At 44.0% G+C, this 26458-nt stretch overlaps 1 protein-coding gene across 2 annotated transcripts in view; it reads right to left on the bottom strand.

The window, feature by feature from the left end:
• Nucleotides 1-1577: 1577 nt before the first annotated feature.
• Nucleotides 1578-26458, bottom strand: part of LOC309566765 (rho GTPase-activating protein 39-like) — a 175281-nt gene continuing 150400 nt past the window's right edge. For both annotated transcript variants that reach the window (XM_082272059.1, XM_082272060.1), the window contains 4 exons: nucleotides 19416-19615; nucleotides 16346-16437; nucleotides 10894-11063; nucleotides 1578-2477 (listed from right to left, as the gene is read on the bottom strand). In XM_082272059.1, the coding sequence (XP_082128185.1) occupies nucleotides 2283-2477; nucleotides 10894-11063; nucleotides 16346-16437; nucleotides 19416-19615 (657 nt within the window). In that variant the 3' untranslated portion in view covers nucleotides 1578-2282. The remainder of the gene's footprint in view (nucleotides 2478-10893; nucleotides 11064-16345; nucleotides 16438-19415; nucleotides 19616-26458) is intronic.

Raw genomic sequence — 26458 nt, 5'->3', positions numbered from 1 at the left:
AATTTTTGTAACAAACAGTAAACATTGTCTGCATAGGCTCTTGGTTAACTGGGATTACTCAACAAAACCGAGCCGAGGGCAGCCAGGATGTACATAATATAGTAACCCATAGAACTCCACAATCCCCAGTGACATCACACACCCTTTACGCGCTGCGTACCATCCTACTGCTCAACACAGAAACCCAGAATGACTAGGAGGCTGCCGGCATCTCTTCCTGCCCTGACCATGGGCTCTGCACACCTGAGTCAGCATGGCTGAACCCCTCACCTGTGGGAGATCCTTTTATATTATTGATGGGCCTTTTTTCTACTTTCATCTTGTGAGTTGTCAATTGTTATTGCGGATTCCCTGTCTATTAAAGTAATACACTTCGAGGCGCTTTTCTGTACACAGTACTCCACAAGACTTTAGTTTGCTGGGCATGTCAAGAAATAGACTATCCTGCTGGGTGGCCATGGGCTACGCCTAAAGATTAAAAAATTATCAATTGTAAAGTTGTCTCACACAAATGGTGTTGCCCATCAGCTGGTATTATATAATTTCAAGTCTGTAAAGAAAATAATCTGATTGGTTGAAAGACAATACGGTCAGTACCTACTTCTGACGTGATTAATGAGATTTTTTTCCATGTAAGGGAAGATTGCTCAGCTACAGAGTCCCCATCACTTAAGCCACAGCAGCCACAATAGAATCTAGTGTGATCAGTATGTCTAATTGGGATTTGCCAGTTGAGTCACGTGGCTTTAGGTATAATACTGGGCCATTGTGGTGAGGTCTTCTGGTTGTTTTGAAAAAGAAAAAAGGCCATTCTGACAAAGCTGGGTTTTATAACGGGAAACAGGAAGGAGCTTTGTACTGTCCTGGAGGAAAACAATAATCCAAACAGGTAGCCATTAAACTGCAACATCCTGCCACTGAATAATCCCTTTACTGTACATATTTACACTTGAAAATAGTGTGCTTAATAGATTTTAGTAGAATTTTTAAAAATGACACACTTTAAATAAATCGTAATGTAGAGGCTCCTATAAATCAATTAAAAAGTCTGGACTAAATTCAAAAACCTTTTTCAAAATATAGTCGCTTGTTATTGATGATAAAAATAACTTAAATGGGATATCAATTTTAACTGAAATGTGGAGCTTTAAGACTATTCTGTATAGCAACATGGAAGGAACTACAAAATGTCCAATTTCACGGATTTACAGGCCCTATACCCCAAAGCTACTGTTCTCACCAGCAGTGCATTCCTATGAAGATAGATAAAACCTTGGTAGAAGGTGCAGTAGATCGATCGATCGATAGATAGATCGATCATTTAGGCTAGTGGTCAAGTAGCCAGGCCTGTCACAGCCAAGATGGGCATAGACCTTATATAACACCAGAGCCCTAAAAAAAACCAAAGGCCCTAGGAAAGGTGCAGGTTGGGGGGATAATTTCCTGTCTAGAAGGAATCTGTTATTAGTGAAGCTGTATTAGTCCTCCAAAAACATCAGTGGACCAATCTTTCCTTGTCATCATATAAGAAGGGTGTTCTATTACCGGGGGGGGGGGGGGGGTCAATATAAGGTTAACTTTCTCAGAGTGAGTTTTAAGGCTTCTGCTGAAATCTAACACAGATCAATATATTTCAGTGATCAGGGAAGGATCCACAATAACACAACTTTGTAAAGTTTCTCAAGTTTACATTAGCCATGTGTGACATGACACTGAATAATTTATCAGATAAGGCCTGACATACCACAGAGTAAGGAAAATGGTTCACAACGGGGACACCATGAGTTCTGGCATTAAAATAAAGCTTAAAAATAAACATTAGGGATAAAAATACATATATATTAAGAGGTGTGGTCCCTCCAGACGGTACAATATATAAATAAAAGCTTTAGTTAACTTTTTTCACACATCCTAAATAAGATGGCACTGAATTAAGAATTAAGTCCGGACAAAGGCAGGGATAGAAGATGGTATTATGGTAATTCACAGTAACGAAGATTAGATACAATTATACCAATTTCACAGAGCACCTCTGATGAAGATAGAAGGCTGGTGGATATAATGGCGCCTTTGTGGTCTACAGCCATGATGACAGCCCAGCTAAACTGCTTTCAGAAAGTGCTAGAAGTATCCTGAGAAGATTCTGTACATGTGTCCTCACTAGGACATCTTTTAACCCCTGGAGGGACCGCACCTTGCAGCTCTCAAGGGTGAAGAAATAATGCACAAATATATACACAAGTAGCCAAAACCAAAGGACAAGACAGGACCGCCTTTTATCCTCAGAGTAAACCCCTGACGAAGTTTGTGTCCAGGTGGACAATCAGCATTCTGATGAATGACATCTCTTTTCTGGTGTTCTCGAAGATGATCCTGGGGTCATCTGATTGGCAGCGCAGACAATTGGGTGCCATGACCATAGCTAGGTTGTTCACATCCATCTTGGTGGTGCCCACATTAGAAGGCTGAGAGAAGATCTGTGTGGGCAAGATAAAAAACACACATGATTTTTGTTTGTAAGCAATTATAGCCCAATAATAATACATGCAAAGTTTTTGACATGAAAAAAAATGTGCATTTATTGTTTGTTTCGTAAAGGCGAACCTATCTTTTAAAGTGATTGTAAACTTTTTTTTTTTTTTTTTTTAAAACAAGCATGCCTATACTTACTTGCTCTATGCAGAGCAGCTCCGATCCTCTTCTTCTTGGGTCCCCCGTTGGCGCTCCAGGCCCCTCCTCTTTAGCAGGTGCCCCCACGGAAAGCTGCTTTCCATAGGGGCACTCTCGCGGTCTCACTCCCGAGTCCCGCTGCTGTGTACAATGATACCCTGCCCTGTGTCACAGCTTTTGATTGACAGCAGTGGGAGCCAATATCTCCTGCTGCTATCAATTTGTCCAATGAGGAGAGCAACAGCAGCTAGAGCCACAGTGCTCATGCGCATCACTGGATCGGATCGGGCTCAGGTAAGAAAAAGGTGGGGGGGTCCTGCAGTACAGACAGTTTTTCAGCTTAATGCATATAATGCATTAAGGTGAAAAACCCTAAGGCTTTACAACGACTTTAAGTCACGACAGCACCATTAGGGCTTTTTTTCCCTCATTTCTGGTGTCTGAACACAGAAGACAAGTAAGGTAAATATGTGTAGCTAGGAGGGCTGGCGTTTGAATGATGCAAAGGCAAAGCATTGGTTAGATTTAAGATAAAATGTCAGGCTACAGCTTCACAGGGCTGAACACTGTACCGAGTGTTAAACTCATTTAGGGCGCTTTGTGTTCCAGATCTTCATTCCTGAATGCATAAGGGTGTTCAGTGCGGTACAGTGCTCAACCCTGTCCAGTTGCAGCCTGCCAAACACCAACAGGGTGCCGGTGCCTGGTGCATGGACAGAAAATGCACTTGTCCCTCCAGGCGCTCTAAAATGCTGGCAGCCCCATGTGCAAGGGGCCTAAAGGTAACAGCAGACAACTTGTGGTGCCTCCTGGGGGCTTTTACCTTTAACTATTTAACCAACCACTTGAAATAAAAGACAATGTCCTTTGACGTGTTAGCTGCATTTTTGGCAGGATGTGAAGGTAAAAAAATGATTGGTGTTGGTGTAACACCTAAGCGAAAACATTTGTCATTAAAACAAGCTTTGAAAGCTCATGTTAAAACCCTCGGTGATCATGAAAACAGGATGCACAAATGGCCAATGAACTAGCCTAATGTGGGTGTACTGGTGTGTACATGCACGCTTGTTAAACTAAGAACACAGTAAACCAGTCTAGATAGTGACCCTCTTTTTTTTTCACCCAACCTTACTGCAACAACCCCCCGTGTAATACTGACTATGACATTTTCCAGCACCACAAGCTGCTCTAATAAAACCTAATCTGTTCCTCCTTTACACACACATATCCCTTTCACTTATAGATCCTGTTTGGATGTAGCAATTAAAAGAGAAAGAAAACCCTTTTTATGGAGCCTTGTAAAACATCTACATGTGTCTCTCTCTGCTATGTCTTCGGCTGGGTCTTAAAAACATGCTCTGTTAAAGTGCAACTCCAGGCTCAAAAAATTATTTTAGATCTCCTAATATTTATTTATTTATATATATATATATATATATATATATATATATATATATATATATATATATATATATATATATATATATATATATATATATATATATATATATATATATATATAAATATATAAATATATAAATATATAAATATTAAAAAAAAAAAAAAAAAATGGATTTTTGTAAAATCTTACCGTAAAATCCTTTTCTCATTGACAGACGTAGTCCTCGGTGATACAGCACCTTCGGGTTATGTTGCCTCCACAGGAGCAGGACTAGACAGGAAATTAAAAAGCTCTGGCCACACCCTAGGGGCAGTCCCAGAGGGTATATCCTCTCTCTATCTGCCTCAGCAAATCAGTTATGTGAAAAAGCAGTCTTTAGAGATTTTAACCCAACCCAACTCAAAAAAACAGAGGGGCGGGGACTACGTCTGTCAATGAGCTAAGAGAAAAGGATTTTACGGTAAGATTTTACAAAAATCCATTTTTCTCTAGCGCTCATTGACAGACGTAGTCCTCGGTGATACAGCACCTTCGGGACGTCCCAGAGCAGTATCACAAATGAGGGGTGGGAAAATGAAAATCAAATCCCAATCTAGAAGGCCCAACCGGTGCCAACTAGAAGTTTACAATGCTCATCCTTAATGATGAGACTCAACAAAAAAGAGAAAAAAATTTTTTTTTTTTTTTTCAAACAGAAAAAACCCTCGAGGTAGACCACCGGTCTCCTCAAATTGCGGCCTGCAAAACCTTGCGGCCAAATTAGGCATCCGCCGATGCCGTCACATCAATTTTATAGAATTTTGTAAAGGTATGTACCGACGACCAGGTGGCCGCCTTACATACCTGGACCACTGACGCCTGATGGCGAAAGGCCCAGGAAGTACTGAGCGCTCGAGTGGAGTGCGCCCTAACAGGGAACGGAGGACTCTGACCCTTAATAGAATAAGCCTGTACCACCGTTTGTCTAATCCATTTGGCAATGGTCGCGGCAGATGCAGGCAAACCCTTTCTGGGGCCATCCGTGATCACAAAAAGTGAATCCGTCTTACGGAATGATTCCGTAGCTTTCAGGTATACCCTGATTGCCCGAACCACATCTAAGGAATGCAACGCATGTTCCCGATGATGCTTGGGCTGAGGACACAAGGAAGGTAGTACAATATCTTCATTCAGATGAAAATCTGAAACCACCTTAGGAAGAAAAGATGGCTTAGGATGAAGTACTACCTTATCCCTATGAATCACTAGGTATGGGGACTGGCATGATAATGCAGCCAGTTCTGACACCCTGCGAGCAGAAGTAATAGCCACCAAGAAGGCCACCTTCTGGGATAAAGTAAGCAAGGGAATCTCCCTGATGTTTTCAAAGGGAGGTTTCTGTAGAACCGACAAAACCAAATTAAGATCCCAGGGCGGTAAGGGCGCGCGGACTGTTGGAGCCAGGTGCCGCACCCCCTGGATGAAATTCCGCACCAAGGACTTGGTAGCTAAAGGCTTCTGAAAGAAGATTGCTAATGCTGAAACTTGACCCTTGATGGTGCTCAAGGCTAGCTTCTGCTCAACCCCTTGTTGCAAAAAGGCCAATATTCGAGTCACCGAATAGGTACGTGGAGGAAATCCTAAAGATTCGCACCACGCAGTATAAGTCTTCCATGTGTGATAATAGACCTTGCTGGAAGTCGCTTTCCTTGCTTTAATAAGGGTAGGAATGACTGAAGTAGACAAACCTCTGTCCTTCAGTACTTGGGTCTCAATGGCCAGGCCATTAAAACCAGCGACTGTAAAGCATGATGGTAAATTGGTCCTTGAGACCACAGACACTCCCTGAGACGAAGTTCCCACGGAACGTCTGCGACTAGCATGTCCAAGTCGGCCAGGCCGGCTTGAGGAGGCCAGCCTAGAATTTCTAGGACCACTGGCGCTGATAGAATCTGAACCAGGCATCCCTAGAGGTATCTGGCCCCGACCATCCGAGAAAGTCTGGTCGTTTTCTGTTCCCACACATTTATCAGATACCTGATTGTTATCAGGAAGGGTGATCTTTTCTGGTTGAACCTCAGGGACCGAAGTCACCCGACTAGAGGCTACTTGGCCTATCTGGTCAACCAGATCGGATTCCTGTGAGGTATAGGGACTAATCTTAGGAAAAGGTAAAGGAAAAGATCTATTCAGGGAACGGTAACTACCGCTTCCTGTAGTACTTAAATGTTGGAAGGGAAGAATCGCACCGGTAGTAGTGGTTGATGCTCGATCTAATGTCCTGAATACCGGTGAAAACGTCCCCCCACCCTAAAACCGGGTGGGGGCGCACCTTCAGGCTGTGTACTCCTTTGCTTCGGGTTTGGCTGGGTTGGTCCTCTGCTTGTCCGACCAGCCCTTCTTGAACCCTCCTGGAGGAGTCTTGCCTTTCCCGCTTGTACCAGCCGGGCGCCCTTTATGGGCGGTAAAGAAAGGTCCTCGCTTGTTGCGAGGTCCCTTAGCTTTAGCAGCCTGTGGCAAAAAAGTGCTCTTGCCCCCAGTGGCATCCTTAATGATTTCATCTAGGTTGGCCCCAAATAGACGATTCCCCTGAAAAGGGAGATTTGTTAAGGTCTTTTTGGAACCTAGGTCAGCTGACCAGCATTTTAACCACAGCACACGTCTGAGGATGACCGCTGACATAGATGCATGCCCTAATAAGGGAGTAGTGTCCAAGGCTGCGTCACAGATAAACTGTAGCCCTTGTATAATCTGTTCCATCAAATCAGATGTCTCCTGGGGAATATCTTTTCCCCTAAGGTCTTGGCGTACCATTCTCGCCCATTCCGTAAGTGTCTGGGAAACTAGACCAATAACAATTACTGGTCTAAATGCTGACCCTATCAGAGAGAAGATGGTGCGGGACTCTGCTTCCATCTTTCGATCCACCGGATCCTTAAAGGACGAAGTGTCCTCCACTGGGATAACCGTGGCTTTATTCAGCCTGGAAATAGGTGGATCCACCACTTGTGGTACCGTCCATTTCTTAATGATGGATTCCTCAAACGGATAGCGTCTAGCAATACGCTTGGAAATAGTAAAGGTACGTTTAGAATGCTCCCATTCTCCTTTAATCTGATTACCGAAACACTTGGGTACAGGAAAAACCTTCACCGTTTTGATGGGCTTATTAGTACCAAAAGGAATCTCTGTTTCAGTTGCCTCTGCCGGTAAAGCCTCAAGTTTTAAGGTTTCCTGCACTGCCACAACTAGTGCGTCCACCAATGCTTCTTCCTGAATTATAGCGGGAGAAGAAACGTCCTCCTCACTGTCTGAGGGGGCTTTACCTGAGACAACAGCCCTTGCAGAGGAACCTGCAACTGCAGTGACCATCTCTGAATCTGAGTCAGAGGTGTCAGATAGTATAGGGGTAGGCGGGGGTCGCTTCCTTGACCCCCGTCCCTGACAGGCCGCCTCCACCCGAGCCACCATAGACTCCAAAATTGCTGTAAATGACTCTACACTCTGTGCACTGGCGGGTCCCGTGGCCCCCTCGAGGGAAACAGGTGGGGGAATATGTGTGGCAGGGTCCATGATAATTCCAGTCACTTCCTGGATAATATAATTCAAAAATAAAAAACTTTTTTTTTTTTTTTTTTTCAGACCCCCAGCGCCACAAAAAGCCCCTTAGTGTTACCTGCTAGGGATCCCTATCGATCGAGAGAGAGAGAGATAGACCCCCAGGCTCACCACTTGATGCTCAGAGTTTAACTGCAACAGGTTACAGCGCTGTCTTGACAAACAGGAAGTCTTTTGGCTGGCTGCCCAGGAAGAAAGGAGGCGGCTCCGCCCCTCTGCACGCCTTCCGGCGCCTCCCCTAGCTCCACGAGGTGTTTGGATCACCTCAAACATGGCCGCCCCCATGCTGGAGACACGAGGCTACGCCAAAATGGCGGCTCGTGCGATCCAGCAAAAAAAAAGGCGGCGGCCTGTACTGAATAGCGGTGTGCTGCAGGGCACACAACACTCTCTCTGCATGGGGATTCGGCGTGGTTGGCGGTACCGGCCCTGGCGGACCGCATGGCCATTCGGGAGGCCTGCTAATAGCTGGAGATCTGATTAGGAAGGCAGTCTACATGTCCGTGGCTTCTGACTGGTAGGTAGCTTATTTTTATCACCGTAAGAGTCCCAGAATGCCACTGATTACAATCTTTTTAACATGTATACAATTAGATTGTTAGCTCCCAAACCAAGCCTCCTGGCTTTTTGCACATAAAATCACACTCAAAGTAGGAGGATCTGTGTCATTTATAGGATAGAGAGGGACTCTATCTTACCATACAGAGAGGGGCCCGCGTTCACCACAAGACCCGTCAGGGGAAAAGGGGGAACATACTACTCACCATACCGGAACCAGGCGGGCACCAACTCCTGACAGTACCCCTCTCCACCGGGGCGGGAGGGCTGTCGACCGATATGGACGCCGTGACTCATGGTCTTTGGCGTTTCAGCGAGATGTTTAACTCGCGGGGTCAGTCCTTTAATGGGACTTTGTCGCGGCCGACCCAGCGCGGAGCTATGGCCTGCACGCGCTCGTAGGCTGAACTGGGGTGACCACCGGATCTCAACATCCAGCCCGTCGCCCAGTTCAGCTTACTTGCTTGAAGATCTCACAGGAACACTGGAGAAAAAAGGCTGTCTAAAAAAATCTTTTAAGAAAAAAATCTTGCCAGGACCTAAGATCCCAGCAAGGTATCTAGGTCCTTACTCCTAACTAGACAGAAAATAACTGATTTGCTGAGGCAGAGAGAGAGAGGATATACCCTCTGGGACTGCCCCTAGGGTGTGGCCAGAGCTTTTTAATTTCCTGTCTAGTCCTGCTCCTGTGGAGGCAACATAACCCGAAGGTGCTGTATCACCGAGGACTACGTCTGTCAATGAGCGCTAGAGAAAAGAAGGTTTTTAAAGCTGGGAAACGTACTTTAATGCAAGTCAGCTGATCAGAGCTGTGTCTATGGAATGCTGGGCTCAGCACTCATACAAATTGCTCCCCTGCGCTGCAAAATAAAGTTTGAAAGTTTTCCTCTGGATCCTTCAAAAGTCCTAATGCATGCAAGGGACCACAATAAATACAAATTATTCACTGTCCAAGCCATTAGGGGAGAATTGGGAGTTAAAATTAGACGTAAGCACTAACTTGATGATGTCACTCAAAAAGTGAAGTACCGCTGATTCTCGCTCTCCCCCCAGTTGCAGTTTTTTTGTTTTTTTTCTTGGGGGGGGGGCACATTCTTTGTCATTACCCGCACCCACTTCCTCAGTCCTGAGAATGACATTGTTCTTCCTGTGTTCTGTCAGATTAGCGAACCCATCAGATCAGAGAACAAGAGTGACGCTTCGTCAGCTGTGCATACGTTCCACCACTACTAGGTTTGCTAATATGACAGAACACCTGCAGTCAGAAGGCGGCAGCAGACATCTTACTACACCCAGCTACGTCTTGAAATTCAGACTAATTTTAACAATAAAGTAAGCGTATATAAATAAATATGGTATATGGACATCTGTGATGCTGTTTGGATGCTTAGTTTTGAGGTTTAGAGCAGCAGTGTGGGGTGTACCAACATGGCCTCTGCCACTTTCCTACTGCTGGCGTCCAGCTTCTTTCAAAATGTAACATCAAAACAACATCACAGATGTCAATATACTATATTTATTTATATACAGTACACTCACTTTATTGTTAAAATTATCTGAAATTCAAGACATAGCTGGGTGTAGTAAGATGTTCGCTGCTGCCTTCTAACTGCAGGTGTTCTGTTAGATTAGCAAACCTGATAGCAGTGGAACACATGCGCAGCTGATGGAACATCACTTCCGTTCGCTGATCCAACAGAACACCTGTACAATATGCATTGATATAGACACTTGTAGTGTTCGACAGGAGCACATGCGACACGGTGAGAATGTAGGAGCAGAATTGGGAGATAGCGGGTCACACTTTAACAGGAAGTGCCAAACCAGGGATCTTACAGGATTGCCAGGGATTTTTTTTTTTTTTTAGCTAAAAGTTTAAGGAGAATGAAAACCACTTTTAAAACTACACTAACAAACATACTAAAGCGAATATGATATTTTAGGGATTACATGGTTGTGATGTCATTTGCCCGCTTTCCACCTTGGCCAATCAGAGAAAGCCTTGTATTCATTATTAAAAGTACACAGCGCTACTTACTGTATGTAGCTGATGCTACTAGAGTATAGTACAGCGTGTACAGCGGCCATAGTAAACATGGACTTCCACTATAAAGCTTTGTCTATATAGATGCTGGAAGTAACCTTTATCCAGCTTCCTTTCTGTGTTAGGTTAATGATGACTTTACCCAGCAAAAGGGCCCCACAGGTTTGAGCAGGGAAATTGAAGCACAGCAGAACCGTCATAGGCGTGTGAGCAGGGTGTGCACCAATCTCTGCCCTACTGACTTCGTCCTTTGCTCTGCTGACACGGTCCTTCTACTGGATATACACATGCACACACTCAAAAATATATTTGACCTTTGGGGTGTACACCCTAATGCAGTAGGCTGTGCACACCTATGAGAACCATAGAACTGCGCCTAATGGCGGTTTAAAGTGAAGCAATGTGAAATACAACCAATGTTTCAGCTTTTGCACCAAACTCTGGGTGTGCTTGGACAGAATCAGTAATACCCACCAAAGGCAACCTAGAGTCACCCAAGTCTATTAAGTCCAAGTGTTGAATGTAATGGTCACTAACACAAGGGTCTTTCTGTATGAGAACACTTTCCGGGATATAAAGGTCAACTGATATGAAAACAACCGTCCCTACTGCACTCACACACCTGGAGGAAGTGGATGAGATAACACAACACCAGCCGGTTCAGTTCCGGAAGCTGTTTAACGACAGACACTGCTGCATCAGGGTTTTCATAGTTTGTGATACACTGTTTGTAGAACTGCTGGGGGATAAGGGGTTCCTCCAACTCCCGATACCAAAGCTTCAACAGAGAGGCTAGAAGAAATGAAAACTACAAGTTAATACCATGTCTGGAAATCATTTGGAAAATGCAGAAGTCAAAAATTTTAAAGGAAGTGTTCAATATATACTTAAGAAGGAGCTCCAGTCCAGAAAAAAAAATTTGATTTTCAAGAAATTATTGGCACGTCTATTCAAAGTGCATCTAAACCCAAGAACAAAATGTCATTTATTTCACCTTACTGTACTTTTAAGGATTTTCCTCTCACTTCCTGTTTGGACTATGGGACAGGAAGGGAAGATCTTACCAATGGAACCATGAAGGCGAAAGACAGGGGTTATAACCCTCCCTTACTCTATTCAAAATGTAAAAAAAAAGTTTTGCTTTTATTTCTAGCAATACCAATATATAGGTTTGAAGTGGTTTACTGGGGTTATGGGGGTTGGCTGAAGCCATTTGCCATTAGCCCAGGATTTTAATTTTTTTTTCTGCCAGGAATGCTCTCTCTCATAAAACCAATCAAACAGGCTGATCGCTTTTAGAAATATTGTGGGGGGGGGGGGGGGGGGAGGGATTCCTCCTCCCCCTCCCACCGCTTTCTGGTGTTTCTAGGGCTTACCAGCGAGCCTGTGGAACGATCCGACAGTGCGTACGGCTGGCCATAGAGGTCAACATAGAACAGATTGTCTCTATAATCTAGGAGGACCGCAGCGGCATCCTAGGTCTAGGGCGGAAGTAACATTTTTTTTTTATCTTCTGCTTTTAAAGGTAGAAGAGAAATTTGGGGCCTTATAGACCAGATCTCTCCATAAAGAGGACCAGTCATTCCTTATTTCTATTACAAGGGATGTTTGTGCATTTTTAAAGCATGACATGTTAGGTATCCATTTACTTGGCGTAACATCATCTTTTAGGTTTATATATTGCATTAAAATTCAAATATATAAATTAAAATGAATATATATTTATATAAAAATGTTTGAAAAAAATTTTAGAAAAGTGCTTTTTTTCCAAAAAAAAATCTATTTAAAAAAACTGCTGCGCAAACACTGTGTGACATAAAAAAATGCAGCGATCACCATTTTATTCTCTAGAGTCTCTGCTAAAAATATATATATATATATATATATACTGTATATAATGTTTGGGGGTTCCAAGTAATTTTCTAGCAAAAAATACAGATTTTTACTTGTAAACAAAAAGTGCCAGAAAAGAGCTGGTCCTTAACAGGTTAAGGGCTGTCAATTTTTTTAATGCTATCTACATCCTATTGGGAAGATTCCCCTTCAAAATCTGTCCCAGGGACACAGCAGAAAGAGGAAGGGATATTTAATCTTGGACAGTGATCACCATAACAAATCTACCCATTGGAAGACAACCCCTCAAATCCCATTCCAGCGACAACTTATACATATTGTATTTCCTTACAATTGATGTACTGGAGGTAATTGTCATTGAGACCAATAAAGAGGGTAAATTTCCCCCGAGAGGACATATAGCATATATTCTACCCAAAAATAAAAAATAAAATGGATTTCAGATATGCAGTAATAATTCTTTGATGAGGTTACATATGAGAACAATTCCTAAGCACAGTTGGATTTGTAGCACTAGAGCAGCTAAAATGGTGAAGGTTGCTTTTCCATCCTTTATGTACTTAAATGGACTGAATATTTCTCTTTGAATGTTGTATTTCTGTATGGATTCCTGTAATCATGGCAGTACAAGGCATGCTCACTGACCATTAATGCAAATTCCTAAGGTAATGCACATACTCATATCCCGCCCGAATGCCCAGCATTGCTACTTGTCATCACCAGCCTAGGTTTTCCTGTAAGACTCTACTCGATAACAGCTAGCTTCAACATGTGCATCATCAAAGAAGAGCTGACTTTCTCCAACCTGGCCCCTAATACCATCCCATCAGCTATACATTCCTTCTGCCAAGAGCTGCGGAAATTATAGCAGCCAGCTATGAGATAGCTATGCTTTTATAGACCGCCTGCTGGCCAATAGAGCTGCATCTTCCATGGGAAAATCAAATCATTATGTAACACAAATAGAAAGCAGCAAGCGCAGAGTGCATTTAGGTAGTGTTGATCATTAAATAATCTGAGAGGGAATCTATTTGCACCACTGAAAGTAACATGATCATAAGCATATATAATAATATAATAATAATAAAAAACAGTATATGGTGCTTTTAACACAAAGCAGCATCAATGGCAAAAAATATGATTAATAAATTAGATTAATATAGCGGTATCTAAAGCTACAGAAATAACTTTTTTAAATGCAAGTGTAAATTGTTCAATAGGACCGGTTATCAGTCTCCTATATTACGAAAACCTAATCTCCTAGATTAGGAAAACCAGATGCAGCACAAAGAGCCTATCAGACCATGTGCTTACAAGATGCATGCCAATAAGAGGAGAAAGCAAAGTGAAGCTCATCACCATGCTGCTAATCCTTCAATGTCCAGTCACAGGCCGGAGCTTTGAGGACGCAGGCTGGGGGTGGGTCCATGACAGCCTGAGCTCAGAGGACGTAGGCTGGGGGTGGGATCATGACAGCCTGAGCTCAGAGGAAGTAGACTGGGGGGGGTCCGTGACAATCTGAGCTCAGAAGAAGTAGGCTGGGGGAGGGTCCATGACAGCCTAAGCTCAGAGGAAGTAGGCTGGGGAGGGTCCATGACAGCCTAAGCTCAGAGGAAGTAGGCTGGGGAGGGTCCGTGACAGCCTAAGCTCAGAGGACGTAGGCTGGGGGTGGGTCCATGACAGCCTAAGCTCAGAGAAAGTAGGCTGGGGGAGGGTCCATGACAGCCTAAGCTCAGAGGAAGTAGGCTGGGGGAGGGTGCATTACATCCTAAGCTCAGAGGAAGTAGGCTGGGGGAGGGTGCATTACAGCCTAAGCTCAGAGGAAGTAGGCTGGGGGAGGGTGCATGACAGCCTAAGCTAAGAGGAAGTAGGCTGGGGGTGGGTTCATGGAAGCCTGACCTCAGAGGAAGTAGGTTAAGCTCTCTGTAAATGCACCTAGAAGTGTAGACTAGAGTACAGCTAGTGGCAGAGAAGTAGCACTGTGGGGGGCAGCTACAGAGAGAGAGTGTTGCAGTAAAAGCTCTTTTCTTATTTCATCCTTTGAGCTTTTTTTTTTATTATAAACACTGAAGTTCTGTTTTAACTACTTCAGTCCTGGAAGGTTTACCCCCTTCATGACCAGGCCATTTTTTTGCGACACGGCACTGTGTTACTTTAACTGAAAATTGCGCGGTTGTGCGACGCTGTATACAAATAAAATTGGATGTCCTTTTTTTCCCCCACAAATAGAGCTTTCTTTTGGTGGTATTTGATCACCTCTGCAGTTTTTATTTTTTGGTGCTAAAAAAAAAAAAAAAAAAAGCCTAGCTGGGAAGCATGGGCATCCGCAGAACTTTTTTCGGAGAGGGGCATCATTTTAAGGTCACTCATACTCCGCCCCTTTTTCGACAATGTCATGAAGGCGACATCAGTCACCACGCAGGCCTCGACTCGTGAGTATTTATTTTTAAAGAGGAAATGGCAGAATTTATTTTTAATGCGTTTGTTAACCAAAAAAAATAACTGATCCTGTTCCCTTAAAGCATGTTATACAGCACAGTACTTGTGCTGTGTAATTTGGCCCCGCCGTATCACCTAAAATACCTGGCTGATCCTGCCTGGCTGTGTCCTCCCCTCTGTAAACTGATCACCATATACCATGGCTGCTGAGCCCTGACACCGTGGTCAGTCTACGTGCTTCCGTCATCCCTCCTGTCCTGTCTGCTCCTGTGTCAGTGCCCGCCCCCTCCCCTCCTGCTGCTGTAGTTTCATTTATAGTTTCATATCCTGTCTACAGTCTGTTTAATAATTCTGTGTGCCCCTGTGTATGTGATTTATGTGATTTATAAACATAAGCCGTTCTTTACCAGTTTTCAGAGCGCCCAGCGCCGCTCACGTGACCCGCGGCCTCTCTCCTCCTCTCAGCCTCTCCTCCTCCCCTCCCAACTGACATCAGTGGGGAATCCTCAGCCCCAGCTGTCAGAGGGGGAGAGGAGAGAGCCGGCGGGTTATGTGAGCGACAATCGATGCTCTGAAAACTGGTAAAGAACAGCTTATTTTTTTTTAAAACACATACACAGACACAGGAGCACGGGCACACAGAATTATTAAACAGACCAGTCAGGATGGTATAAAGCGGCTTAACAACCACTTAAAAGGGGAAATTAAGGTTCGGGGGGGTGGGGGGCACTTGCCCCCCTTGCAGACACCCATGCTGGTGGGAAGAAAGGGCTAGAGGATACTGGATGTCCTCCAACCAGGAAATGAGATGGGCTCTGACTTCCTGCATCTATCAAGGGCTCATGCACATGGGTGTAAGAGGGTTGTACAGTGTTCACAGCCCCTAAAAACTGCTGACTACAGCGGCTCATAGACCGCAATTAGAAGATGCGACTGTACACAGTTTTGCTACGGGGGTTGTGAAAAGTACACAATCAGCGTACAGGGCATACGTCAATGTGCATACGGGTGCTTTGTGCAATCCCCGGAACATGTGTACAGCCAAATCTTCAAACAGCTGTGCGCAGCAGCTGTGGGTCCCGGGAATGTTTTTACAGAGGCTCTGAACACTGTACGGCCCTCTTGCAGGCGCATTTCCTAAGCAGCTTTTCAGAGGAGATGGTTTCAGAGGAGAAGGGCCAATGCCCTGTGTGTAGGAGGCCTAATGAGCACAGAGCAGAGGCACCTGCCTCTGTACATCAAATACTGAAACAGCTACTAATAGCAGATCTGCTACAGAATAGCAAAGGGATAGAACCTCCATCCAAGCCACTGTTATGGCACTAAGGCCCCTTTCACACTGTCCGTCCGGACGGACTCCGTTAATCTCAGCGGGGGATCGATCTGCTGATCCCCCACTGAGCAGGAGGATGACCGCTGTTCTCCACGCTGTGTGCGGAGACACAGCTGTCAGTTCCCCATACATCTCTATGGGGGAATCGGATGGGAACGGACCGTCGGTCCATTCTCATCCGATCCCATCCGCAGGACGGATGGAAAATAGGGTTTGCATCCGTCCAGATTTGACGGATCGGATGTCAGCAGACATGTCTCCGCTGACATACGATGCCCCATAGGGATGTATGGGGGGACCGTTCAGATCCGCCAAAAAAAAAGTCTTGTCTTGTATATACGTATACACTACAAACACTGCTTGTGCTCATTTTTGCACGTGTCCTTTGTGTCATCCCTCTGATGTTCACGTTTACTCTGGAAATGACATGCATTTCATTTTTATGTACCAGGAATGGTGGGGTCCGCGAGACTGTCTGGTATCCTCCACTGTTCCACCTGCAGTTTCAGCGCATTCACCTCATCAATATCTCCAGGTACCCTGAAAAGTAAACGCAGAATAGGTAAATCACAATCTACCACTACTGTCCTCAACATTTTGTGGTACTGTGCCAGTGAGCTCTGGGGGTCATTTATAAGGCCCCCAATCATACTTGCAAATGGGGCTGTTTGCAATTACCTGCAGAGGACTCAACAGGGTTTCTTTTAATTAGCTGCAGGGGGGAAGCCCTATTGGAAGTACAGGAGCCTGACCGCACAACTATCTACAGCCAGTCTCATATAATCACTCTTGCAGTAAATACATGCAGACCTCAGGCGCTGCCAGGCTTCCAATGGGGCTTCACGCCTGCAGCTAATCCCCGGGGTAATCACAAACGGCCTTATTTGCAAGTGTGAAAGGTGCCATAATAACCAATGAAAGATAATTTCTATCTATCTATACACACACACAATTACCAAAAGTATTGGGACGCCTGCCTTTACACATGCATAAACTTTAATGACATCCCCAGTCTTAGTCAGTAGGGCTCAGTATTGAGTTGGCCTACCCTTTGCAGCTTCAACAGCTTCAGCTCTTCTGGGAAGGCTTCAGCTCTTCTGGGAAGGCTTCAGGTTTAGGAGTGTGTCTATGGGAATGTTTGATCATTCTTCCAGAAGTGCATTTGTGAGGTCAGGCACTGATGTTGGAAGGAAGGCCTGGCTTGCAGTCTGCACTCTAATTCATCCCAAAGTTGTTGTATCGGGTGAGGTCAGGACTCTGCAAGCCAGTCTAACTGAGGATTTGGACAAGTGAACAAATCAAGGTCCATAAAGACATGGATGAGCGAGTTTGGGGTGGAGGAACTTCACTGGCTGAGACCTCAACTTGATTGAACACCTTTGGGATGAATTAGAGCAGAGACTGCGAGTCAGACCTTTCTCGTGCACATCAGTGCCTGACCTCACAAATGCACTTTTGAGGACTGGTCAAACATTCCCATAGACACACTCCTAAATCTTGTGGACAGCCTTCCCAGAAGAGGTGAAGCTGTTATGGCTGCAAAGGGTGGGCCAACTCAATACTGAACCCTACGGACTAAGACTGGGATGCCATTAAAGTTTATGTCTGTGTAAAGGCAGGTGTCCCAATACTTTTGGTAATATGGTGTGTGTGATATATATGTGTGTAAGTTTTAAGGTTTAGGTTTTTACAGGTGTATCTGTCCCCACTGGGAGGGGACAGATACACCTTTCTTTCACTTCCTGTACGGTGAACTGAACAGGTGGTTAGCAATGAAAAAAATGATTCTGACCGATTAGAGCTCTTTGACTGCCCCCTGTAAAATATTTTCTTTACATAGAATTATGAAATTAAGCAGCAAAGTTATTTTTCTCTTTAAAAAATTAAAAATTAAAAAAAAGGGAAAACTTTTTTTTTTCCATTTTGGATATAGAGTAGAGCAATGTTTCTCAACACGGGTTCTGTGGAACCCTAGGTTTCCTCCTGAGGTTGCTAGGGGTTCCTTTTGCAATTTCTGCCTCTTAAGTTTCCAATGACACCATTGTTCCTTTTAGCTATCTGTAAGGAGGTAATTCTTCCCAATGATAAGTGTAAGGAGCATTCTTCCCACTGACTGTCACACTTAGGCTCCATGTACACGGGACGTTGTTAAAAGTCCCTTGAATGCTGGAATTTTTATTTGTTTAGGACATTTAAAACGTCCGTTGTGTCGCGTTTTCACCCGCGTTTAGCGGGCGTTTGCGTCTAAAACCGTTCCTAGAGGTCAAAAAAATCATTCCCCTTTAAAATGGAGAAATGCGAGCACTTAACGCGGGTCATCGCATTCAGTCGCGTTTTTGCGTTTGAAACGCTTGGAAACACACGTTTGAACGCAAATAATTGCTTTCCAAAAAACGTCCCTGAACTCAACTGCCTGTAAATGATTGTAAACGACCCTGTGTACATGGACAGATAAGATAACATGGAGGTGGGTTCAGGGGCTTCTGAAAAAAAACGCCCAACTGCTCCTAAACAGCCGTTTACAACGTCCCGTGTACATGGAGCCTAATGTGCCATGAGTTGTAGATTTTTCATTTTTGGCAGGGATTCCCAGAGACTAGAAAGGCTGGAGTAGAGTGTTATAACCCGTGTCAGATTTTTTTTTTTTGCCATTGGGGAGATTTACCTTCATTACCTGTCCCACAGTCAAAGCAGTAAGGGAGTGGAAATGGCTGAAAATTAGGGGAATCCATGGGGAATCCCTTCCCTCCCCCCACCCCGGGGCACCAAATCCAGTATCCCAATTGGAAGATTTACTCTACATTCCTGTGACAACCCAAAATTTGGGGGTTTCTTTTACTTTCACTTTGAATAATCATCATACACATACATTATAATTGAAAGTGGACAGACAGCAATCAAAACCTAATAGGTGTCCTAAAGCATCTACACTCTATCCAAAACTAAAATATAAATGTTGCCTTTAGTTCTATTTTTAGGAGGTATGGCTTGATCATAGTAACCAGGTTCTCCCATTCATTCACACAACACAGTACAAGAAAATTAGATACAGAAGAGTATAGGCTGCCATCTTTCCAGCACACAGTATAATAAATAAAGTCAGGGTGTTTAAAGAAGAACCAGTATGCCATTTTTACATCCAGCATGGTCCAATGTAGAAGGTGGAAATCACTGTGGTAGACACTGCTGCTCCAGTAATCTTCACTAGCCTCCGAGTCCCTGTGCTGAGCAGATGCCCTGCTGCATTGTGAACAAAAAGCAATCTCTGAATGGCGCCCATGCCCAGCAGCCGACTTCCTGTGTGCAGAATGCAGGATGGCAGCCATTTGATATGAAAGCTAGTGGAGATGGGTAGTAGTGGGGCATAGTACAGTGATTTACAGCTTTCAGGTGTATCCCACAGGTATGGTATATGTGTAGTTCAAGCCTGAGTGATATAACTATGTAAAAGATGCCATACCTGGAATTCTTCTTTAAATGATGCGGCACAGAAAAACACTGAAAATTCAAACACCCACCTAAATATTCCTTCCGTCCTCTCCCCACCCAGGGTCAGCACTTGCTGGGAGAGCTGTGTCTGTACCCAGGGCAGACGGCGCTCAGGATACACAGACTTCTGTCTCTCCATAATCTCCTCCAAAGAGCTACCGAACAGCGAAGGGGTCAAGATGGCATCTCGGGCTTGCTCTATCTCTTCTAGTGTTGGCTTCCTCAGACCCTGCAAAAACAGCAAAGATAATTTGAATCTGAACTCAGGAGGAAATCGCTAAATACACAGTAATAAAATATGTATGTGAATTGTATAAGATTTGTAATGGCCTTCAACCAGCTATGTGATCCAGCTACCCCTGCCAAAAAGCACAGGCAGGCCAATGACCTCATTGCAGACTAGGTTGTGGTTAAAAGCACTTTCTGACCACCCTATAGTACTTTTACTGCTACAGGGCGGCAGCTGTATGTGTGTGTATATATATATTATATATATATTGTCAGGGTCCGGACTAGCGGCAGGTGACTGCACTGGAGGTGGATCCTCTGTGTCAGTGAGGGATTGGCGTGGACCGTACCAGAGGACCGGTTCTAAGTTACTACCGGTTTTCACCAGAGCCCGCCGCAAGGCGGGATGGACTTGCTGCGGCGGTAGCAACCAGGTCGTATCCTCCGGTAATGGCTCAACCTCAAAGACAGCTGATTCAGGCGCGGTACAGAAGGACAAGGCAAAGGCAAGGTCAGACGGAGCAAAAGGTCAAGGCAGGCGGCAAGGTTCGTAGTCAGGGGCAACAGCAGAAGGTCAGATACACAGGCAGGGAAAGATACACCAAAAGCTTTCTCAAGGCACAAAAGGCAACAAGATCCGGCAAGGACAGGAAGGGGAAGTGGGTTTTTATATGTTTTGGCTGATTTGGGCAGGCACCAATTAGTGGTGCACTGGCCCTTTAAATTTCAGAGCACCGGCGCGCGTGCGCCCTAGAGAGCGGGACCGCGCGCACCGGGAGGAAGAGTGTGCGGCGCGGACGGGAACGTCCCGCCGCACGGGGAGACAGTAAAGAAGATGCGGGGGAGCGGTGCTCACGGTCGGGGAAGGTGACCGGAGCGCCGCTACCCGCAGCACGCCTCGAGTGCTCCGGGGACGCTGCAGGACCCGGAGCGCTCGGCGTGACATATATTTATTTATTTATTAGGGATGTACCGAAAAAGACCCGCCTCTGGCTGGCCGCCCGCCTCCCTGTGATGTCCCTACTACTACGATGTGTATGAATGAACTGACACACCGGGCGGGAGTGTGGGCGAGCGGCCGCTAATAGCTGTAACTATGTGAGCGCTTCACTTCCCTGTCATGCGGGTATCTCCTCTGACAGGGAAGTGAAGCGCTCACATAGTTACATTACATTAGCGGCCGCTCGCCCGCACTCCCGCCCGGTGTGTCAGTTCATTCATGCACATCGTAGTAGTAGTGGCATCACCAGGAGGAGGGCCGCCGGCCAGAGGCGTGTCTTTTGAATGAAGGACACCGGAGGAGCAGAGTCGGGGGGGGGGTGGGACGCTGAGGTGCGGGGGGGGGGGGAAGCGGAGGCGAGCTTACCAATGGTATTAGTATTATGCAGCATGAGGGGGTTAATGTATTGCCACTGCTGGTCACTGATACATTAGTGACTGGCCAGTGGCAGTTAATTAACCCCTTTGTGCTGCATTAGTGCAACCAGTATCAGTGCAACCAGTGTTAATTAACACTGATACTGGTTGCACTAATGCAGCACAAAGGGGTTAATTAACTGCCACTGGCCGGTCACTAATGCATCAGTGACCAGCAGTGGCAATACATTAACCCCCTCATGCTGCATAATACTAATACCATTGGTAATTAAATTAACCTCTTGCCAACCCGTTACAGTACATATACTGTGACAGGGTGGCAGCGACAGGTGTACGTCGCTGCCTGCTTTTGGTGTATGCCCCTCTTCTATCTATTTTAAAATTATTTGGGGGAAAAAGTATTTTTCGGTTTTCGACCAAGGGCATCCTGCATTTTCGGTTTCGGCCCAGAATTATCATTTCGGTGCATCCCTAATTATATATATATATATATATATATATATATATATATATATATATATATATATATATATAGATAGATAGATAGATAGATAGATAGATAGATAGATATAGATATAGATATATAGAGAGAGAGAGAGAGACCCTTCCTAGCGTACACACAAAAACACTTTAATACAGTTAACCCTTTGATTGATCTAGATGTTTAACACATTCCCAGCCAGTGTCATTAGTACAGTGAGAGTGCGTATTTTTAGCACCGATCACTGTGTCAGTGGTTCCCGCAAAGTGTCAATTAGTGTCCGATAGTCAGCCGTAATATCGCAGTCCCACTATAAGTCACTGATGGCTGCCATTACTAGATACATGGCATAAAGTATAAAAAAACAAAAAAATAAAAATTCCATAAATATATCCCAGTGTTTCTAGATGCTAGAACGGGATTTTTTTTTTTTACCAAAAACATTTAGAACACCACATATTAGCCTTAATTTATGAAGAAATTAGATTTTTTTTAAAAAAATTTTATTGCATACGATTTATAGCAGAAAGTAAAAAGTATTGGTCGGTCTTTTTTGTTACATCGAAAAAAAAATAACGCAGTGCCGCATCGCTAAAAGTGACCTGGTCGTGAAGGGGGGTAAACCTTCCGGAGGTCAAGTGCAACACAGCTTGGTTCAGGACCTATCCTGGTCTGCTGATTGGACAATAGAAGGCCAGCAGTAAGCTGATGAGGTCATCCTTCTACTATATCATATACACTGCTCAAAAGAATTAAAGCAACACTTTGAAAACACAACATACTCTCATGCTGGATATCTATACTGATATGGACTGAGTAATGTGTTAGGAATGAAAGGATCCCACATCATTTGATGGAAATGAGAGTTGTCAACTTACAGAGGGCTAAATTCAAAGACACCACGAAAATCAAAGTGAAAAAATGATTTAGCAGGCTAGTCCATTTTGCTGAAATTTAATTGCAGCAACTCAAAATGGTACTTAGTAGTTTGTATGGCCCCCCACGTGCTTGTATGCATGCCTGACAGCATCAGGCATGCTCCTAATGAGACGATGGATGGTGTCCTGGTGTATTTACTCCCAGATCTTGACCAAGGCATCACTGAGCTTCTTAACAGACTGAACTGAGGTGCAACCTGGCGGCGTCCGATTGACCGGAACAAATTGTCCAATCGTTCTATTGGATTTAGGTCAGATGAGCGTGGGTGCCATTCAATAGTATCAATCCCTTCATCCTCTAGGAACTGGCTTCATACTCTCGGCTCATGAGGCAGGGCATTGTCATGCACCAGGAGGAACCCAGGACCCATTGCACCAGTGTAGGGTCTGACGATGGGTCCATGGATTTCATCACCATACCTAATGGCAGTCTGGGTGCCATTGTCCAGCCTGTAGAGGTCTGTGCGTCCATCTATGGATATGCCTCCCCAGACCATCACTGACCCACCACCAAACTGGTCATGCTGAACGATCTCACAGGCAGCATAACATTCTCCACGGCTTCTCCAGACCCTTTCACATCTGTCACATGTGTTTAGGGTGAATCTGCTCTCATCGGTGAAAAGTGCAAGGCGCCAGTGGCGGACCTGCTAATTTTGGTGTTCAATGACAAATGCCAATCAAGCTCAACAGTGCCAGGCAGTAAACAGACGGCCCACTAGGGGATGTTGGGCCCTCAGACCACCCTCATGAAGTCGGTTTGTTATAGTTTGGTCAGAGACATTCACACCAGTGGCCTGCTGGAGGTCATTTTGTAGGGCACTGGCAGTGCTCATCCTGTTCCTGCCTGCACAAAGTAGCAGACACCAGTTCTGCTGATGGGTTTAGGACCTTTTACACCCTGTCCAGCTATCCTGGAGTAACTGCCTGTCTCCTGGAATTTCCTCCATGCTCTTGAGACGCACCAAACTGGGAGACACGTCAAACCTTCTGCCAATGGCACGTATTGATGTGCCATCCTGGAGGAGTTGGACTGCCTGTGCAATCTCTATAGGGTCCAGGTATCGCCTCATGCTTCCAGTAGTAACACTAAACTAGCCAAATGCAAAACTAGTGAAATACAGTCAGAACAGACGAGTAGGAAAAAAAATGTCAGTGGCCTCCACCTGTAAAACTATTCCTGTTTTGAAAGGGCGCCTCATTGTTGCCCATCTAGTGTAGATTCTGTTAATTTCATTAACACCAAACACCAAAGACCAAAGACCAAAGCAGTTGAAACGGATTAACAACCCCCTCTGCTACTTCACTGACCAGATCAATATCCCAGAAGTTTCATTGACTTGATGCTATACTTTGATTAAAAAGTGTTCCTTTAACTTTTTTGAGCAGTGTATATTCACTGTTAGTAGGGCTCTGACTGAAAGTGTTGTCTTTTCCTCTTATAGTGTATGTCCTGCTGTGCAGGGGATTAAAGGAACTGACCATGTACCTAAATCCAAATATCAAAAACAATCACTGTTTGCTCTGTGTCCATTATTACATCCCTAAAAGCTTGCATTTTATTGTAACCTTTTTTGGAAGGGTCTGCCCTGCCCTTTTCTAGAATGGCAACCCTGCCTTTACTGAGCTTAGTACAGGCTGTCACTCTGAGCTTGCCACTCCCATTATAGACTACAATACGACACGCTGACGCATAGTGCGCCGTGTCCACCCTCAGCTGCAGTCTGTGACAAGGAACATCCTCAGCCCTGCAACTCCCTGTAGGGTAGTTCCCATGCTTCGTTCACTATATCTACTTTTCTGCTGGCCTCCACTGTCCCAACTAGCTAGGGGAGAAACCAGCAAAAGCAAAACACACACAACTCTAAAGTTTACAGCCTCTACAGAATAGTTTGGAAACAAGAAATAGACAGAGGGCTCTGAGGAAGAGGCAAGACCTTGAAACGCGTCAGCTAGTCGTATTGAGGATGTCATACCCGTTATGCGACAGTCTTGATGCTGTAACATTGGAGTTGATGTGCCTTTGCCAAACTTATGTTTGGGAGTATGAATTTAAATTTTTACTACATAAAGCCATTTTTATTGAGGATAATGTGCTAGGCATGTGCACCCTCTGTTCATTTCTTGTTTCCAGTGTATCCAGACATCCCCAGTCTTGAGAGGGCAGCAAGGTGGCTGTTATCCCGGGTGGACACGTTTAAGAGCCTAGAGTGATACCTTTGTGAGGCCCACCTCTAAGCGCAGGAGAGTGGTGTTTTGTATTCGTTGGAGTCTCTACAGAATAGTTGTTTGCACTACAGTTTTTTATAAATAGGCCCCCTAAGTGTCATGGTTTCCAGCTCTGTAAATGCCTCAAGTATTCATGCAACCATTCAGAATAATCCCCATGAGGAGTCTAATAGGTTTATTTCCTATGATCCTGAGCTCCATCTAGTGACTATAATGCAATATGGCCAATCAACTCAGATTAATACTGCAATGTGGCCACTAGATGGAGCCAACAAATTTATTAAATAAACATATTGGACACATTACAGTGATTATTCGTGACAGCTGTGTCAACGCCTAGGGCAGTGATGGCAAACCTTGGCACCCCACATGTTTTGGAACTACATTTGCCATGATGCTCATGCACTCTGCAGTGTAGTTGAGAATCATGGCAAATGTAGTTCCAAAACATCTGGGGTGCCAAGGTTTGCCATCACTGGCCCAGGGCCTTCGTACAGCAATTTCTTTTTTTTATAAATAGACCCCCTTAAGGAAAAAAAAAAAATCATTAAAAAAAAAAAAAAAAAAAAAAAAAAAAAAAAGATCATGCTAAGTTAATGGAGACTAACTAAAGGTTCGAACTTGAGCTGAGTTTTTAGTGTTTTAGTTGAAAACAGATTTATGCAATTATTTATAAGCAAAATAGAAAAAAAAAAAAAAAAAACACACACACACACATATATATATATATATATATATATATATATATATATATATATATATATATATATATATATATATATATATATATATATATATATATATATATATATATATATATATATATATATATTTATACACACATACACACACATACATACGTATATATATATATACATACACACACACACACACACACACACACACACACACACACATACATACACACACACATAATATTATATACATATATATATATATATATATATATATATATAGTTATTTATGCTTTTAAATGAAGACGTGGATGGATTAAATGCCGTATATCGACTGGGGTGTGGCTTTAAAAGAATATCAGCTGGCATCCTATTATTCAGAGAGTGTGTACAGTGTGATTAACAGGGCAGAACATTCCTACAATACGAAGCAATTCTAAGATAACAGAATTGTCCTTTGATTGTTCCCTGGAGCAGGAACTTCCATTTCATTATAAACATACTACAGACAGAGGATATGTAAAAGCTAAATACGAGGCTTAATTTACAAAAAATATACTTCTTTTAATGTCATATGTTAAAAAAAATATGTTCAAAAAATAACTTCTTTTAATGTCATATGTTAACTCAGAACCAATATAGCCTAGACCAGTGGTCTCTAAGCCTTTTCAGCTACATCCACCACAATCAAGTACAAGTGTTGCTGGCTCAGCGAATACATTTAAAAAATAATGTTGGCGCTACCAAAATTCTGCATGTAATATTAATCATAATATCAGAAAGAGCAGCATGTAAGCAACCACATCAGCCAATGAAACTGCACAGCGGCCAATCTAATATTGCACATTCAGAGCAGAGGATTCCTGGTCAGTCATTGGATTGTTGCGGTTTCCTTTACCAATCACCCAAGTATGACAATAATAGTATTCACTTTTATAAACTTGTATAGCACAAACAATCGCGGTTTGGCTTCATTTGTGAAATGTATAGTTTAGAAGGAAAGTTAAACACAGACGGCGACACTTGCTATTTTATCTCTCATGTAGGGGCTTTTCTTGCTTCCAACAGTTTGTCATCTCCAATGATTACATGAGTGCACTAGAGCACAGAAATTATTATTTATA

This window comes from Pelophylax lessonae (assembly GCF_965119305.1).
Source record: "Pelophylax lessonae genome assembly, chromosome: 11".
NCBI lineage: Eukaryota > Metazoa > Chordata > Amphibia > Anura > Ranidae > Pelophylax > Pelophylax lessonae.
This window is presented reverse-complemented; position numbering and strand designations above follow the sequence as displayed.